The sequence below is a fragment of the Sander vitreus genome, unplaced genomic scaffold (assembly GCF_031162955.1).
Source record: "Sander vitreus isolate 19-12246 unplaced genomic scaffold, sanVit1 ctg530_0, whole genome shotgun sequence".
In the NCBI taxonomy this organism is placed as follows: domain Eukaryota; kingdom Metazoa; phylum Chordata; class Actinopteri; order Perciformes; family Percidae; genus Sander; species Sander vitreus.
The window spans coordinates 9,538-28,713 of NW_027595629.1; the positions used below are offsets into that span (position 1 = coordinate 9,538).

At 37.5% G+C, this 19,176-nt stretch overlaps 1 pseudogene and 2 gene segments (V, D, J or C); all 3 read right to left on the bottom strand.

Moving 5' to 3' along the window:
- Positions 1 to 121: 121 nt before the first annotated feature.
- LOC144514286 (uncharacterized) lies at positions 122 to 13,709 on the bottom strand (annotated as a pseudogene). The gene is made up of 7 exons (XR_013501301.1): positions 13,693 to 13,709; positions 11,563 to 11,841; positions 10,424 to 10,515; positions 9,639 to 9,770; positions 4,752 to 5,062; positions 2,079 to 2,357; positions 122 to 695 (listed from the first exon to the last, which is right to left on the bottom strand). The product of XR_013501301.1 is annotated as an uncharacterized LOC144514286 (transcript).
- On the bottom strand, positions 2,522 to 3,624 carry LOC144514285 (immunoglobulin heavy constant epsilon-like). The segment is given in 2 exon segments: positions 2,522 to 3,060; positions 3,224 to 3,624. Coding segments are annotated over 2 exon segments (618 nt in total).
- Positions 13,710 to 14,545: 836 nt separating the features above from the next.
- On the bottom strand, positions 14,546 to 15,607 carry LOC144514287 (immunoglobulin heavy constant epsilon-like). The segment is given in 2 exon segments: positions 14,546 to 15,136; positions 15,298 to 15,607. Coding segments are annotated over 2 exon segments (663 nt in total).
- Positions 15,608 to 19,176: the final 3,569 nt, after the last annotated feature.

Below are 19,176 nucleotides of genomic sequence, written 5' to 3' on the forward strand. Positions count from 1 at the left end.
ATATTTTTTATATGCCTTATATGCAACATCTGCATGTAAGGCAGTACAGAAAATCCGGCAAACTTTTCCCTTAAGTTACTCCCTTAAGTAGATAGTATGCAGGTTTAAGACACTTCTACATTGGCTTCATTTTTTTAGGCCTAGACGGTTTCTCCATTATTATTATACAATCTATGGTTTAGCTGACAAAAGGTTACTAGGAGCCGGCTACAGGACACGCGAGATGATGGTCCTTTAAGGGGCCGTGGCAGTTAAGTTTAGCCAACAACAGGTGAGCTTAATGTGGCATCCACAGTTAAGTTTGGGCATCAAAACCACTTGTTAAGTTTAGGAAAAAGATCGTTCTTATACAGCAGCAGTCAATGTGGTCAATACAGCAAAATGTACGTGGAATACATTACAGTGCGTTACTTTTCGTAGCTGTACGAATGGTTCATGAGCCTGATTCATACACAGTAAATGATTAAGAATTACAATTGTATTTATTATTTTTTCTACAGGTTACAGAGAAATCCATTTTCAATGACTTAATCATATAATAATATGCAGTATATGACGACCATTTTATTTGGCAAATATACGGTAGATTATCGATTATATACATGGTTTTAAAAATTAGATAAAAAAAGACAAAAACAAAAAAGACCTGTCGTCATCATGCTGTGCATCCATCTCATCCTTTATGTTCTCTTCATCTGAAAAAACAAACACACAAACAATTATATTTTAATGGAGTTTAACCCAGCCTGAGAATTGACACTGTTGTGGAAGTTTCTGTTCAGCGAGGGAGGAATTTGGGTGAAGAAGAGACCTTGTTGAAACAAAATAAAGACAGGCTGCAAACTGGATTAAAGTTTAGGTATTCGGTGGAAGGGTTTAATTATTTTCTCGAGAGAACAATCAAACAGTGACAAGAACAGCAATTCACAATGAACAATGAACAGAGTTACAAAGTGACAGCCGATCTGTGCCTCGTAACATATGCCAACTCCTTATATCCCATTTTCACAGCAGAAAACACGACCATGTTTGGAAAACATTCTAATCTTGAACACTGCTGTCTAAAACTGTCCCCGTACATCTGTCTAGTGCGTCAAAAACGTCCTTCAATAGGAGTCGGGAATCTATCTCGTCTACAGATTGGTTCAGGCTCCAACCTTAGGTTTTGGACAAACTGACCTTTGCATATCTCTACAGAGCCTGTGCGTCGTTGCCATCTGCTTGTAGTAGAGAATACACAGGGTCATACCCTTTTTAGCTATCTTTAAACTGGAGGAGTGTTTCAAGAAATATCTTTAGGAGGCACATGTTTCAGAGGCATATTTAAGGATTTACTTATAATTAAAATTTACTCAATAGATGAACAATCATGGTTAAGAAATCATGGTCTATGTAATTTTTCCATTACAACACTCATGATCTCTGTGTCTTCAATACTTCAATAATAATAGATAGTTGGCCAGCAGATTTGGCTACAGTATATAAACTATTGGACTACATTATTGGTTCTTATTAAGATTTTTTTAACAACTTTAACAGTAGCATAAAAAGGTTTATCCTCATACCGGTACTGGTACATAACTATGTACTTAAACTTACTTAAAGATGTCATTTCTGTTTAATTTAATACATTGCTAATATACCAGTATGGTTATTGCAGCATTTAAAAACACAGAAACCAGCACATTTCTGTGTTTGGTGGGGCTCTTCATTCAGCTGATGCTCATTGTGATCAGTCACACCTGAGCTCATTGACCATGCCTATTCTCTCCAATAAACTCTAAAGGTGATGCAGTTTTTACAGTGTAATTGTGTCCATTAAAATCAACACAATAAACCTTTAATATTACAGAAATTGCCCATTATTGTTTGTGATGATGGAAATTAGCTACCGCAACCACAGAAAAACTGTTCAAAGATGAGTAGGTCAAAAATATTCTTTCCTTTATGTACTTGAGTTTTATTTACATGACTGGGCTTTAACTTGTAAAGTACTTGGTCAAACTGTAAAGTATAAATCCTGTATTACATTCAGTCTTTAGTCTTTAGTACAACTAAGAGGAAGCCTGCATGTTTACCTTGACCAGGCTAAATATCATGCTATAGAGAAGAGAGGATATGAAGAGGATTACGAAGGAGAAGGTTGTGGACCAAAGGCTGCTGTACTCTTCCTCCTCAAAGGCATCATCTGTGCAGCTCAGAGCAAAACTCAGTTTTGAATCTGGAGTAAAATCTAAGAAGAGGAAGGCATAGGTATTTAGGTGTGTGTGTGTGTGTGTGTGTGTGTGTGTGTGTGTGTGTGTGTGTGTGTGTGTGTGTGTGTGTGTGTGTGTGTGTGTGTGAGTGTGTGAGAGAGAAAGAGGTTTTTAATAAGATAGCACATAAGACATTTTTCTCTCTTGAATTGTGCTCAGGAACTGAAATCAAGCATTATTCACTTTGATCACATATAAAGTGTGGATCCTAATCCAGTGGAGCAGTGTAGTATACAGTACTACTGTGAGATATCAACAACAAAAAGTGTATCCATGCAACATTTATTTGAAACAGTCAGCACACTTCTCAAGCTGTTAGACAATGTGACGTAGACAGATTGAGACACAATATGACAAACAATAGTAAATTGACCGTTTTACAATCACAAAGACAGGTTCTCATGGCAGAGAGTACACACAGAGACAGAACAACACATTAGCACAAACTGCCACATTTAAAGCTGAATCTACTGTTTCTCACATTCATCCACGGCCTTAGACACATGTCTGGATTGAATAGGATTTTCACCATTACCAGGCCATACGTTGCAGGAGAACATGGTGGAGTTGTTCCACTTCTCTTTGGTGGTGGTGTAAATACTTGCAACTGAGTATCCTTGTTGGCTTTTCACTGAGGGGAAGTTAATGCCATCAGTATAGATGTAGGGGTTTGTTCCAAAATGTTCTGACCAGGCAATGTAGTAATCCTGCTGCTCTGGATTGGAAACCAGACACACCAGAGTGACCTCATCGATGATGTCCTCATCTGGGAGGATGTGGACTGTTACTTTTGGCTCGCTCCCATCTGAAAGAGATACTCGGTTTAACAAGGATGTTCATATTTAGGCTTTTACATTTGCTATACATCGATTATGACATGTTTGTGTGTGTGTAAATTGGCTGCCTCCCCAGACTTACAGGTCACTGTTCTACCAATCTGTCTCCATCAAAGACACTCAGTAACATACCTCCTTTGCGGAAAGTCAGCTTTTGACTAGTTTCTATCACGTTGTTTTTCCTGGCAGAACAGCACACGTTGTTGACTTGGTACCACTCAGCGCGGGTAAGAGTCATTGTGCTGACTCCCGACTGTGTTGGTGTGATGTTTTTGGTCACAGTTTTTCCATCAATTTCCCAAGTGATTTGCAATTGATTTACAACATTCTGGTCCTTTCCAGTAATGATACACTTCAACTTTGCCTGGTTGTTGCTAAATATTTCTTTGGGACTTGGTTGGTTCAGTTCCATTTTGACAGCAGCTCCATTTGGAGGCAATGGGTCCTCTGTGGGTGTGGAAGAAGGAAGAATAAAAGATTAAAGAGATTCAAGATTTACTTTGTCATTGTCATGTGTACTTCCGTACATACAAAAATGAAATATTGTTCCCCAGCTAGTGTCAGTATAAAAAAAGTAAATAAACAGGATAAAAATACATAAAATAAGATATAAAGCATATAGACATATAAGAGGAGCTTGGGCACAGAATATTAAAGTGCAGTGGAGAGTAGCAGCTTATGCAGAATAGCAGCACAAAATGTAAAGTGCAAGTGCAATACAGTCATGTGTTTAGTCCAAACAAAGTGCAGTTCAGGAGCCTGGCATAGGTGTTTTTTTCCTCCAGGTATGACAAGGTGAGATGGAGTGCAGTGGAGATGGCGTCTTCAGTTGAGCGGTTAGCTCTGTATGCAAACTGCAGCGGGTCTAAATCTGCAGGGAGATGGCCCTTGATGTGCTGCAGGACAAACCGCTCAAAACATTTCATGGCTATGGGTGTAACAGCCACGGGACGGAAGTCATTTAAGCAGTTCGGATTTGGCTTTTTAGGCACAGGAATGACGGTGGCACTTTTCCAGGCAGGTGGGCACCACACCTTGTTAAAGATCTCTGCAAAGATATCTTTGAGCTGCACACCCCTTCACCACACGCCCAGGGATGTTGTCAGGCCCAGCAGCCTTGCGTGCGTCAAAATACTTTTTTTATCTGGGCGGCTGTCACCTGGAGTACCTGCTCGTTGGCAGATGATGAGGGTACCTGTGCCTTGTTGATGCTGTTCACATCAAAGTGTCTTAAACATTAGATCAAAAAGACAAAAAACAAATGAAGACCTGTCGTCATCATACTTTGCATCCATCTCATCCTTTATGTTCTCTTCATCTGAAAAAACAAACACACAAACAATTAAAGAATATGTATTCACTGCTCAAATACAGACTGTTAAACAGTGGTAAGGTTTGATTGATCACTTCAATCTGGAGTTTAACCCAGCCTGGGAATTGACACTCATGATCTCTGTGTCTTTAATACTTCAATAATAATAGATAGTTGGCCAGCAGATTTGGCTACAGTATATAAACTACTGCTCAGCACACCCCTTCACCACACACCCAGGGATGTTGTCAGGCCCAGCAGCCTTGCGTGGGTTGACGCTGTCAAAATACTTTTTTTATCTGGGCGGCTGTCACCTGGATACATGAGAAACAGACATTATTATTGAACATTTTCATTAAAAAAGAACAAGATTAATAAAGATGATTTGTTGCTTCCAGGGTGAGTCACAGAACAACTATATGGTCTCCTTGAATCCCATTCAGATTTTGATACATTGAGCGAACTGACTCCTGTATATTTGTTGTTTATCTCAGTTTATTGTCCAGCTGCAGTCAGGCTTTTCCCACTGGCATCGGTCCACTGGAAAGTAAGACTCTTTGGGAAGAAGTCTTGTGCAAGACAGCCAACAATGACTGTATCTGCAGCCCCAGGTTTGCACTGAACCAAAGGGAAGAGAGTCGGTGATGCAGTTGTAGTCTCTGTGGAACAGTTGTGTCAAAACATGTAAATACCAATAAAGGTCAATTAAAAAACACAGATGATCAATAGCTTGTCTAAAGTTTCATTTTAATATATTGCACAATATTGCATGATGAAACTGAGGACAAGAACATCTGCCTAAAAAATAATTTCAATGATTAAATGTTTTAATAAATAATGTCCTATTGATTTAATTTTTTTTTTTTTTGACAAACAGGCCCGGATTGGAGCTTATACAATGGCACTAATTTGTGCCATGGCTGGTATAGTCTTTGGGTGGAAGGTGTGTGCAACACAACCAACAGTTAATTGTTTTGTACAGAACCAAAGGGAACCGTTTTAAAATCTTTCAAATAGGAGATTTTTGAAGTTTAAAATCCTATGACTACAAAATGTGCATACATTATCACAGATAATCAAGTGTTACTCTAAAAGCCAAAGATTGGTTCAATTGTTAAACCAATTGAAATAGAGACCCAAAGTTAAATCAATAAATAGTAAATAAATAATGATACGAATAACTTGAACTGGTAATATAAGGGTTATAAAATAGTAAAATTATTAACATAAAATATGATTTTTGATGAGCATTATTTGCTCTTTTTGGTTTAACGCTAAATCTGAAAACCTAGAAAGGTTGTCTGGAAGAATTAAAAATCACTCGATGAAAAAGAGTTCCTCTAAAACTAAAAGAGATTACTAACAATTGAACCTACAATGCAAATGATGCATACGGTCTTTTAAAAGTCAGTCATCGCTTTGGTGTTTCAAATGAAACTACAAATAGATACTACATACTATGAAATAGTATGTACTAAAATACATATTTGTTCAGTTGTTTAATTGAAACACATACTGACCCAGTAATTAAATGCATAAATAAAATATTTTCGCCTATGTTCAGATTTACGGTAACTCTTTCTCTAAGAAATTCAGGTACGGTATGGTGATTAATATCCACGGTAATACAGCATGTATTGAATAATAATGTGAATAAAAAGATGCTAACATTCATCAACACCAATTACAATCCAGCTGAATCAATTACAAGATTAACTCAAACCACCATCTGCATTAAGAGGAAGGTTTTCAAATGCTTTCTAAGAAACAGCTGCGTTAAAAACATCTGTCTGCTCTGTTTTCTAGTGTGTCCAACATCAATATAAACCTAAATATAGGACTATAAGTTAAACTTCTCTAGCACCAATAATCACATTAAAAAGTAAAATAATAATCTTCTGATTAATAATATATTGTTTAAATGTGACTTACCTGTTACTGTGACTTCAGTCCCGCTGCCCCAGTAGTCGAAGTAATCACAGTGCTGCATCTCCAGTCATTGCTGGAACAAAAACCTGACATACCAAAAATAATGTGTGAAACCTCATAACGTCACTAAAGAACACATACATCCTGATCAGCATTATCCCCTGATGTCATTCTGTCAGCATGTGTTTTGTGCTGATTCTTAATCAGTTCTTAAAGTTAAGCTTTACTGCAAGATGACAATTATGTATGTGCACCAACTCTGACTTTTGTGTGTACAAAAGCGATCCACTCCAGTCCTTTTCCAGGAGCCTGTCTGATCCAGGCCATATAGTAGCTGCTGAATGTGAATCCAGATGTTGTACAAGTCAATCTGTGGGATTCTCCAGGTCTTTCAATTGCTGGTTCAGATTCTGTCAGAGTCTGACCATCAACACCTGTCAAGAGGATAAAAAAAAAAACATCAAGTGAAATAAGCTGATGACACAAATAAAAGCTATGTTAAATTAAGATCAGTGAAAATCTTCACCTGCCAGCAGAGAGTTAAAAGCAGCAGTCCTGTCCTATAGTCCATCATGTTAAACTGTGTGTCCACTGTTCTCTGTCCTCCTCTCTGCACTCAGATAAGTAGAGGTGGAAGATATCTGAGTTTTGCATTGACTCCTCCTTTTTGATTGAACAGTGTCCTTTGTAATTTGTGTTATTCTTACAGTAAGAATAATCTTACTGTATCTTAGAATTCAGATTCTACTTACATTTTTGACGTAATGTCATTATTACCTGTTTTTCAAATTTGAAATTCAAATTTGATATTTTGAGTCCTGATAATAAGAACAGGGTTTCAGGCATTTGTTCCAGGAAAACTCTGACATCCAACACGTTTCAGTTGTGTGCATTTAACAATGTAAATACGTAATTCAGTTTGGTTGTGGGAGAAGAGACATTTATTTAGATGTTATCATGGTATTCATTTCTTTATTTTAATAATATTATTTAGGTCTTACTACCGGTGAAATATTACAGTATGCTGTAAGACAGAACACTACGATATGGGCCGAGCGGGGTGCATTCTAAACCCATTAGCCACAATGCAATGCGGGCATTCATATCAGAGAATCAGACAGTGATCAGCGGGTCTTTAACGACAGTATCGCTTCAATGTACATATTTAATCAGTGGTTTTGTCACCAGCAACAACACATTGCTCAGCTTTGTTCCAGTAAGTTATGCACCTTAATAATGTAAAAATCAGCGGAATACTCCGGAAGTGACGTAGGAATTACCACTCCGCGTCTGTGAAAGATTGCTGCACGTTGTACGTGACAATTTATACAATTTCTTTCCTATCCGTGGAGCGGTAATTACTACGTCACTTCCGGAGTCTTCAGCTGATTTTTTAAAACGTTATTACGGTGCATAACTTACTGGAACAAAGCTGAGCAACACGTTGTTGCTGGTGACAAAACCACTTATTGATTTTATATATATATATATATATATATATATATATATATATATGTATATATATATATATATATATATATATATGTACATTGAAGCAATACTGGCGTTAAAGAGCCACTGATCGCTGTCCGATTCTCTGATATGAATGCCTGCATTGCATTGTGGGATATCGGCTTTGAATGCGTCCAGCTTGGCTCATATCGTAGCCTACTGTTCTGTCTTATCTGTAATATTTCACCGGTAATAAGACCGAAATAATATTATTAAAGGGGTGATAGAATGATTACATAGGGTATTTCACACTGTTCCTTAAGGTCTCCTAATAGGGTATGTAACATTCATTGGGCGGAAAATGTCCCGATTGATATTTTATGGGTCCTTATGCATCCCTGTTTGGCCCTATTTGGAACGACAGCTTTTCTTCCAAATATGGTATACTCATGAATATTTAGGTGAGCTGCGTGCTGATTGGTTGAGCGAACAACATATATATATATATATATATATATATATATATATATATATACACACACACACACACACACACACACACAGAGCTACACACACACGGAGCTACACAGACACAGACACGGAGCTACACACACAGACACACACACACACACACACACACACACACACACACACAAGTTTCGAGACTTTCATTACAACTAGTGTTGTTGTAACGTTACAATTGGGACATAAAAAAAACCTCCACCAAAGAATCACAACTCACCCTGTAGCTAGTCAGCATTGTTCTAAACACTTTTCTCTGGGCCAGTATTCCATTGTACAGCCTGGAACACTGCATTTACGACCGTGGTTCATTTCCAATATCCTTGAAAAACTTCCAAACTTTCTTCTTTCTAAAGTACACAGCGCAGCTCATGTGTGAGATCTTGACAGAGCTCCAGCTCATATAACGGGTCTGTGAAGGGAGAGAGGCCGACCGGGAAGGCATCAAACCCAGCCGGCAGCCGCCGCCTGTCCCTGGCAGATTGCGGAGCTCCAGAAGTCCGACACTGTCTTACCAAATTTGCAATTAGCCATCAATTTTCGTAAAACGGCCCATATTTGAGCTCTACATAGTTGATTTATCGCATAAAAAAGTCTCACAAGTGAATTTAGTGATGTAATAGCAGACGAACATTATATAAAATTTCTGAGATCTGCGTGATCTAGAATCAAAAGACCAAGCTGACCTCAGGTCAGTGGTGTAGCCTATGCAAATGTTGGGGCGTGACAAAGACTAGGAGTTGAGGAGTTGACGTCAACTTTTAGCTTTGTTGAGATTCGACCGTTTTCAGCAGCAGTTTCAAATTGTGAGATTTGCAGAGGAAAGGGGTATCAATGTGTGATGGTTGGGGTCAGGCTCGATGTGAGTTCCTGTTCATTTTTCTATTCGTTATTTCCGTTTCTGTTTTCTAGTATGCCCTCTCAGCTGTGAGTTTCTGTGTTGTTCTCTATTTTGCTATATTTCTCTAGGTTTTTCTTTCCTGTCAGTTTCTGTCTCTCTGTTTTCCCCCCCTCCCCTCCTGCCTGCGCCAGCCAGCTGATTGCGCACACCTGCTCGCCAGACACACCTGCCTGTCATCATCTCCAATCAAGCACAGTACTTAAACCCCGGCTCGACTCATCATCTTCACTTGATCGTTTCTGCCTTCATGGTGACAAAAGCTCCAAGCCTGTCGAGATCGCTAATAATCCCAGTGTTGTCCGTTTCCTCTGCCCTAATCTCTCTCTCTCTGTGTTCTCTCCCTGCAGTCATCCCTCTGTCTCCAGTCAGCTGGCCTCATCCTCCAGTCCCCTCCTTGCAGCTCCCTGCTCCACACTACCTCCGCTCCTCGCCTTGCCTCTCCTCAGCCCTCGGCTCCCAGCGTCCTTCCTCGAGCTCCTCGCCTGTTGTCTCCCCGCTCTCCCTGAGCTCCCTAGCCTCCCCCAGTCCCAGCCTGTGCCCGTATCCTGCTCCTTGGCGTCCACCTCCTCACAGCCCTCTCCCTACCCCTTTTCCCCTTTATTACCCAATAAACCTTTTGTTTGTACTGAGTCGTGCGTTTGGGTCCGTTCTGTCACTCCCCGTAACACAATGGAATTTTGAGTTTCTATGTATGCCCTGTTTACCCCCCCCAGCTGTCGTTTTTCAACTATGAAAAGGAAAAAAATCGGTTTTGCATTCTATCACCCCTTTAAAATAAAGAAATGAATACCATGATAACATCTAAATAAATGTTGATAGATGTAACGTTATAATTTTAAAAATATCAATAAACAACAAAGCAATCCAGCTTCCGTGGCAATAAGACCGAAATAATAACATTAAAAGAAATGAAATGACCATGATAAGATCTTGTGAATAACTGTTGATTAAAACAGCTGTTATTGGGCTAAAAAATACCAATAATAGCAAAGCTGTATACAGCTTCTCTGCTGCAGCCCAAGTGGCAGAAATAATTGTCCTGTGGTCACGAAAGATGCTTCGATTGAAATACATTAGTTTAAAAAACGTGCTGATATCACAAAAAAAAACGAGATAAACGTGTTGTGTACACGAATCCACAGATTAAATAACAATAATAGCAGTAAACAGTGTGCTGTGATCATACTGTCAGTGTCTCTGCCTCAGTGAGACTCACAGGATCCAGCAGCCAGCAGCAGCAGCAGAGCTACAGAGAACATGGTTGCTATTGAAGGAGATCTGATGGGAGCTTCTCTTCTTCTGCTGCAACTGACAGCATGATATCAAGTCTTTACAACAGACTGTGAGGAAGTTCACTTTGCATAGAGAAGGACACTGACAGGCTATAAAAGAAGGATGGACTGTCCTGTCAAAAGTTGTCAATGGTTGGAATTGTGTTATGAACATGTATTTTGACACTGCAACTAAATAAGTGTGGATCAATAAAGTAATCTGATTCTCATTCTGATTCTGAATGAAAATGTAATTATTATCACGGCAAAGTTAACACAAATTGAAATGTATTTGTATAAATTCTTCACAAAATTTCTAATACAAGTCACACATGTAAAACAACAGATGCATACATTACATTTACACTCAGATCAACAGAATAGTCAATGTCTGCTTCAACATGAAACAGTGTTATTGAGACTGTTTCTCTTGGACTGACTGAGAGTAGTAGATGCTGCTGCTGCCACTGCTGATGTAAGCGATCCATTCCAGTCCTTTTCCAGCAGCCTGTCTGATCCAAGCACTATCAATATCACCACCAAACCCAGAATATGTGCAGGTCAGTCTGTGGGATTCTCAAATATCATGCAGCATGATTTTTACTTGTTTTTATTCAGAGTTCTTAAAAGCCAGTCATACAACAATCATACTCAAATGTCTGTGTTGTCTCATTTTGAATGACTTGACCTGAGGACATTAGTCATGTGAGACAGTGCAGAGTTTATCAGCCCAGGGAGGACGAGGAAAGACAAGAAATGTTTCTTACTGCAGGAGTTGAAGTAGTTTAGTTTAAGAAACCAGATCGTTTTGGCACTTTTACCAACAAGTGATCTTTATTGTGTTGTGTTTAATGTTGAGTAATAATATTTCTCAGGAAAACAGGATGTAATATAATGAAGAGACAAAGGCTCATTTATTATCTAAAAATGATACATAATGTGAAATTTAGGGAAAAAAACTTGTAAACTATATAAAATATATGATATACATATTACATTCATATATCATTTTCATTATTTGGCTTCATCAGCCCAGTAACAATACTGTAGGATTTTGTACAGCTGCTCAACCAACTCCAGTCACTGTGGGTCTCGAGCACAATAATAAACAGCAGAATCTTCAGTCTTCAGACTGTTCATCTGCAGATACAGCTGCTGTCTGCTGTTGTCTCTGGAGATAGTAAACCGGCTCTGAACTGACTGAGAGTAGTAGATGCTACTGTGGATAATCACAAGCCACTCCAGTCCTTTTCCAGGAGCCTGTCTGATCCAGTGCATCCTGTAGCTACTGAATATAAACCCAGAGGCTATGCAGGTCAATCTGTGGGATTCTCCAGCTCCTTCTGCTGTGTGTTGCCATGTTCTAGATCAAGAAGAACACCAATATGAAATTATATGTGAAATAACAACTGTGCACACACGTGCTGATATGCAAATTTTCACAGAAAGATGGGTCTCTTGTTTCGAGGAACTTTATTTGTAGCTCTGACGGTTTCCACAAAGTTTCACTACCACAGCTGTGGTCCCAAAGGTGCAGAGAGAGTGGGAAGTGACTCGCCAAAGATTATATGTTTAGAAACTGAAAAACCTTCAGAGCTTAACTGCTAACAGACGTTTCCGTTATGTTGACTTGACGCGTTATTATTTTAAATGTTCATAGATCCCTGTGTTGTGACGCTTAATGACAACAAAATCCTCAAAAGCTTTCCATGTTTATCACAAGCACATCACAATCACTCATATTCATTCTCCCTTTAATTTAATAATGTGGCTGTCCATATTTGACTTATTGTAATATTATATTTATTGAATTAAAGATGAAAGCAAATATGATCAACAAAATGACCAAACATGAAAAGTGAAGATTTATAGTTAAACTATGAAATTCAAAGCCACATACAGAATGTCTATTTCTACAACAGTGCAATTTGTTATTTATGTGTCAATGAAAAACCAATACTACACTTCAATAATACATTTTAAGGACAATAAAAGTTTTCAAAAAAAGTAATCAATAACTTCCTAATCATAATGAAACAACAGTACCCAATGCTGGAACATGTATTCATGCAACACGTTCTAATGAACGGGTTCGTAGGATATCGTACAAAAATGTATGCACACCATGATATTTTTATATGCCTTATATGCAACATCTGCATGTAAGGCAGTACAGAAATCCGGCAAACTTTCCCTTAAGTTACTCCCTTAAGTAGATAGTATGCAGGTTTAAGGCACTTCTGCATTGGCTTCATTTTTTTAGGCCTAGACGGTTTCTCCATTATTATTATACAATCTATGGTTTAGCTGACAAAAGGTTACTGGGAGCCGGCTACAGGACACGCGAGATGATGGTCCTTTAAGGGGCCGTGGCAGTTAAGTTTAGCCAACAACAGGTGAGCTTAATGTGGCATCCACAGTTAAGTTTGGGCATCAAAACCACTTGTTAAGTTTAGGAAAAAGATCGTTCTTATACAGCAGCAGTCAATGTGGTCAATACAGCAAAATGTACGTGGAATACATTACAGTGCGTTACTTTTCGTAGCTGTACGAATGGTTCATGAGCCTGATTCATACACAGTAAATGATTAAGAATTGCAATTGTATTTATTATTTTTTCTACAGGTTACAGAGAAATCCATTTCCAATGACTTAATCATATAATAATATGCAGTATATGACGACCATTTTATTTGGCAAATATACGGTAGATTATCGATTATATACATGGTTTTAAAAATTAGATAAAAAAGACAAAAAACAAAAAAGACCTGTCGTCATCATGCTGTGCATCCATCTCATCCTTTATGTTCTCTTCATCTGAAAAAACAAACACACAAACAATTATATTTTAATGGAGTTTAACCCAGCCTGAGAATTGACACTCATGATCTCTGTGTCTTCAATACTTCAATAATAATAGATAGTTGGCCAGCAGATTTGGCTACAGTATATAAACTATTGGACTACATTATTGGTTCTTATTAAGATTTTTTTAACAACTTTAACAGTAGCATAAAAAGGTTTATCCTCATACCGGTACTGGTACATAACTATGTACTTAAACTTACTTAAAGATGTCATTTCTGTTTAACTTAATACATTGCTAATATACCAGTATGGTTATTGCAGCATTTAAAAACACAGAAACCAGCACATTTCTGTGTTTGGTGGGGCTCTTCATTCAGCTGATGCTCATTGTGATCAGTCACACCTGAGCTCATTGGCCATGCCTATTCTCTCCAATAAACTCTAAAGGTGATGCAGTTTTTACAGTGTAATTGTGTCCATTAAAATCAACACAATAAACCTTTAATATTACAGGTTTGTTATAGTCAGAGCAATTCACCAGCCAAAAAGAATCATTTGGGGTCCATTAACTTTTCAGAAATTGCCCATTATTGTTTGTGATGATGGAAATTAGCTACCGCAACCACAGAAAAACTGTTCAAAGATGAGTAGGTCAAAAATATTCTTTCCTTTATGTACTTGAGTTTTATTTACATGACTGGGCTTTAACTTGTAAAGTACTTGGTCAAACTGTAATGTATAAATCCTGTATTACATTCAGTCTTTAGTCTTTAGTACAACTAAGAGGAAGCCTGCATGTTTACCTTGACCAGGCTGAATATCATGCTATAGAGAAGAGAGGATATGAAGAGGATTACGAAGGAGAAGGTTGTGGACCAAAGGCTGCTGTACTCTTCCTCCTCAAAGGCATCATCTGTGCAGCTCAGAGCAAAACTCAGTTTTGAATCTGGAGTAAAATCTAAGAAGAGGAAGGCATAGGTAGTTAGGTGTGTGTGTGTGTGTGTGTGTGTGTGTGTGTGTGTGTGTGTGTGTGTGTGTGTGTGTGTGTGTGTGTGTGTGTGTGTGTGTGTGTGAGTGTGTGTGTGAGAGAGAAAGAGGTTTTTAATAAGATAGCACATAAGACATTTTTCTCTCTTGAATTGTGCTCAGGAACTGAAATCAAGCATTATTCACTTTGATCACATATAAAGTGTGGATCCTAATCCAGTGGAGCAGTGTAGTATACAGTACTACTGTGAGATATCAACAACAAAAAGTGTATCCATGCAACATTTATTTGAAACAGTCAGCACACTTCTCAAGCTGTTAGACAATGTGACGTAGACAGATTGAGACACAATATGACAAACAATAGTAAATTGACCGTTTTACAATCACAAAGACAGGTTCTCATGGCAGAGAGTACACACAGAGACAGAACAACACATTAGCACAAACTGCCACATTTAAAGCTGAATCTACTATTTCTCACATTCAATGGAGTTACCCAGGGCCTTAGACACATGTCTGGATTGAATAGGCTTTTTCACCACTACCAGGCCATACGTTGCAGGAGAACATGGTGGAGTTGTTCCACTTCTCTTTGGTGGTGGTGTAAATACTTGCAACTGAGTATCCTTGTCGGGTTTTCACTGAGGGGAAGTTAATGCCATCAGTATAGATGTAGGGGTTTGTTCCAATATGTTCTGACCAGGCAATGTAGTAATCCTGCTGCTCTGGATTGGAAACCAGACACATCAGAGTGACCTCATCGATGATGTCCTCATCTGGGAGGATGTGGACTGTTACTTTTGGCTCGCTCCCATCTGAAAGAGATACTCGGTTTAACAAGGATGTTCATATTTAGGCTTTTACATTTGCTATACATCGATTATGACATGTTTGTGTGCGTGTAAATTGGCTGCCTCCCCAGACTTACAGGTCACTGTTCTACCAATCTGTCTCCATCAAAGACACTCAGTAACATACCTCCTTTGCGGAAAGTCAGCTTTTGACTAGTTTCTATCACGTTGTCTTTTCCTGGCAGAACAGCACACGTTGTTGACTTGGTACCACTCAGAGCGGGTAAGAGTCATTGTGCTGACTCCCGACTGTGTTGGTGTGATGTTTTTGGTCACAGTTTTTCCATCGATTTCCCAAGTGATTTGCAATTGATTTACAAAATTATGGTCCTTTCCAGTAATGATACACTTAAACTCTGCCTGGTTGTTGTTAAATATTTCTTTGACACTTGAGACTGTTTCAGTTGCACTGTGACCGCAGGTCCATTTGAGCACTGGGGGCTTTATGGTTTGGGAAGGAGGCTGAAACATACCCATTTTAAAGCATCAGTCATAATTATTATTTTAGAATTTTTAATGTAAAATACATGAGAAACATACATTATTATTGAACATTTTAAGTAAAAAAACAAATCATCAGATGTCTGGGTGGATCCATAATAAGAGAGTCATGATAAGTATTAAAAAAAACACATACCTTTTAACAGTTCACGGTTTTGGGTCCTCCAGGGTGAGTCACAGAACAAGTATAAGGCTCCTTGAATCCCCATTCAGATTTTTGTTATTGAGCAAACTGGCTCCTGTATATTTGTTGTTTTCTCAGTTGGAGGATATTGTCCAGCTGCAGTCAGGCTTTTCCACTGGCATCGGTCCACTGGAGAGTAAGACTCTTTGGGAAGAAGTCTTGTGCAAGACAGTAACAATGACTGTATCTGCAGCCCCAGGTTGCACTGAACCAAAGGGAAGAGAATTACATTTGATACAGTTGTAGTCTCACAATGGAACAGTTGTGTCAAAACGTATAAATACCAATAAAGGTCAATTAAAAAACACAGATGATCAATAGCTTGTCTAAAGTTTCATTTTAAATATATTGCACAATATTGCATGATGAAAGTGGACAAGAACATCTGCCTAAAAAATAATTTCAATGATTAAATGTTTTAATATCAATGTTGTGTAATGTTTTTGACAGACAGTTGTTGGGGCACAATACAGTGCTTCAACAAATTTGACGCCACCTTGTGATCTGTAGTGGGATGATGTGCAGCTACAAATCTACGGTGTTATTTTATCTTTTAGATTGAAGACAACTAAATCTACCTCAGATGGGGAATTTTGAAGTACAAATCCCTATAACTACCAAGTGTACATATATGACCAATCAAATAATACTCTAAAAATAAATTTAGCAATGTTGAGTGATGAAACCAAATTGTGTAATATTAAATCATGTGTATAATAAATGAAACCAGGCAATATAACCATAGATATCAGGAAGCTGGCTCAATGCATTTTCAAGGCTCAAAGTCAATAGCCAGAAATCTTTCTGTAGTCCTTAGGCTGCACCTGAGCTGCAAAATCAACATTGGCTCAATGGCCAAATGAAAAGCCGTATCTGAAATTTGTGTTTTAAATGATTTCAGTAGTTCACTTTGCCATTCTCTGTTTATCTGAAATCATCAATAATAGAAAATAATATCAATGCTTATAGAAATAAATAATCTGAAATAAATATTCCTTTAATGCTATAACTATGACTGTTCACAGTTTGCTACAGAAAGATAGACAATTTGATCTTCTTTTTCCAAAAGCGAAACATGATCTGTTCAGACAGACGAGCTGAGTGTGTTCATACAACATATCAAATAAAAACCCTACACTGTTTTTGGAATCAAGACCTTTAAAATAGTAAAATTATTAACATAAAATATGATGATTTGATAAGCATTATTTGCTCCTTTTTGGTTGACGCTAAATCTGAAAACCTGAGTTGTCTGGAAAGAAATTAAAAATCACTCGATGAAAAAGAGTTCCTCTAAAACTAAAGAGATTACTAACAATTGAACCTACAGAAATTTAAAATGATGCATACGGTCTTTTAAAAGTCAGTCGTATTCGCTTTTGGTGTTTCAAATGAGGAAACTACAAATAGATACTACATACTATATGAAATAGTATGTACTAAAACACATATTTGTTCAGTTGTTTAATTGAAACACATACTGACCCAGTAATTAAATGCACGAATAAAATATTTTTCGCCTATGTTCAGATTTATGGTAACTCTTTCTCTGAAATTCCCGGAGTGCGGTATAGTGATTAATATCACGGTAATACAGCATGTATTGAATAATAATGTGAATAAAAAGATGCTAACATTCATCAACACCAGTACAATCAGCTGAATCAGTACAAGATTAACTCAGAAACCACCATCTGCATTAAGAGGAAAGGTTTTTCCAAATGCTTTCTAAGAAACAGCTACGTTAAAAACATCTGTCTGCTCTGTTTTCTAGTGTGTCCAACATCAATATAAACCTAAATATAGGACTATAAGTTAAACTTCTCTAGCACCAATAATCACATTAAAAAAGTAAAAATAATAATCTTCTGACTAATAATATATTGTTTAAATGTGACTTACCTGTTACTGTGACTTCAGTCCCGCTGCCCCAGTAGTCGAAAGTAATCACAGTGCTGCATCTCCAGTCACTGCTGGAACAAAAACCTGACATACCAAAAATAGTGTGCTTAGAAAACCTCATAAGGTGACTGAAAGAACACATACATCCTGAATCAGCATTATCCTGATGTCATCCTGTGAGCATGTGTTTTTGTGCTGATTCTTAATCAGCTCTTAAAGTTAAGATTTACTGCAAGATGACAGTTACGTCTGTGCACCAACTCTGACTTTAAACTACTAATTTACTAACTGTTAACCATGAATCTGCTCATTAAAAATTATAAACACAGTAGTTACCTCATATTTCAGTCGGAAATATTCAGTCCTGAACTTTTTTTTTCATCACAATAATGGAAGAGAGTTAGATTATTGCTCTTAGGTTTTTGTATAGATCTATATCTCAGTGAGCCCCAGTCCATCACTGTGATAAACCCTAATACAAAAACCAAACACTGTTTCCTGCACTGGAGGGAAGGGGGCCTGTATTATCAGCAGTGGGTAAGAATAAAACAAAATATTCTAATCAACATAACTATATTTAAGGTTGTAAGTTGGTTAAATTGCGTTTTGCATTAAACATTTTATTTTTCAGTTCATCAAAGTTTTAAATTCAATTTTGTTATTATTATTATTATTTATGACTAATGCATGTATTTGAATATGAAAAACTGTAATTTTTTCAACATTTAAAAAAGCAAACATATTATTAATATATTGATAGAACACCACACACCGCTTTTATTCAGACCATAATATTGGATAAAACTGTTTATGAAAATGTGTTGAACTGTGGCACTGAATAATAACTATAATATAAAAAAAAAAATAAAAGCTATATTGGTTACAAATATATATTTTCTTTTCAAAATATTTATTAAAATGTTTTGTAAGATATTTGAGAAATACTGGGAGCTTGTAAACGTACAGCTTGTTACAGGACTTGAAGAGCCCAGAACAAAACACAGTTAAATGAAAATCAACAATAGATTATATAGTTATTGTTATTTGGTGAAATGAAATGAACGCTGTTGTAAAATTGATGAATAAAAATCCTAACATCAAAGCAATGATGAATGTTGCTTTTTTTTTTTTTATTATTTGGACCTTTTGGCAAGCCATCAGTAGAGAGGTCAGGAAAGAGCTCAGATCATTTTTTATTGTTATTGTTCTTTAGCTCATCCTCCTATAAGAGATGATAATCCTGATGGTGTTTGAACTCCACTTTTGTGTTTCTGTTTAGGGCAAGTTGTGACAAAAAGCACAGTGTGGGGAAATGCAATAAATACTGTGAATTATGGGTATTCAAACTTGCACTTTCTATCAGTGACTGTCTAGATGACATCTGCAGTGCTTTGTGTACAGCTCTGTGGCTTCCCTGTATCACTGTGGCCTTCGAGCACAATAATAAACAGCAGAGTCT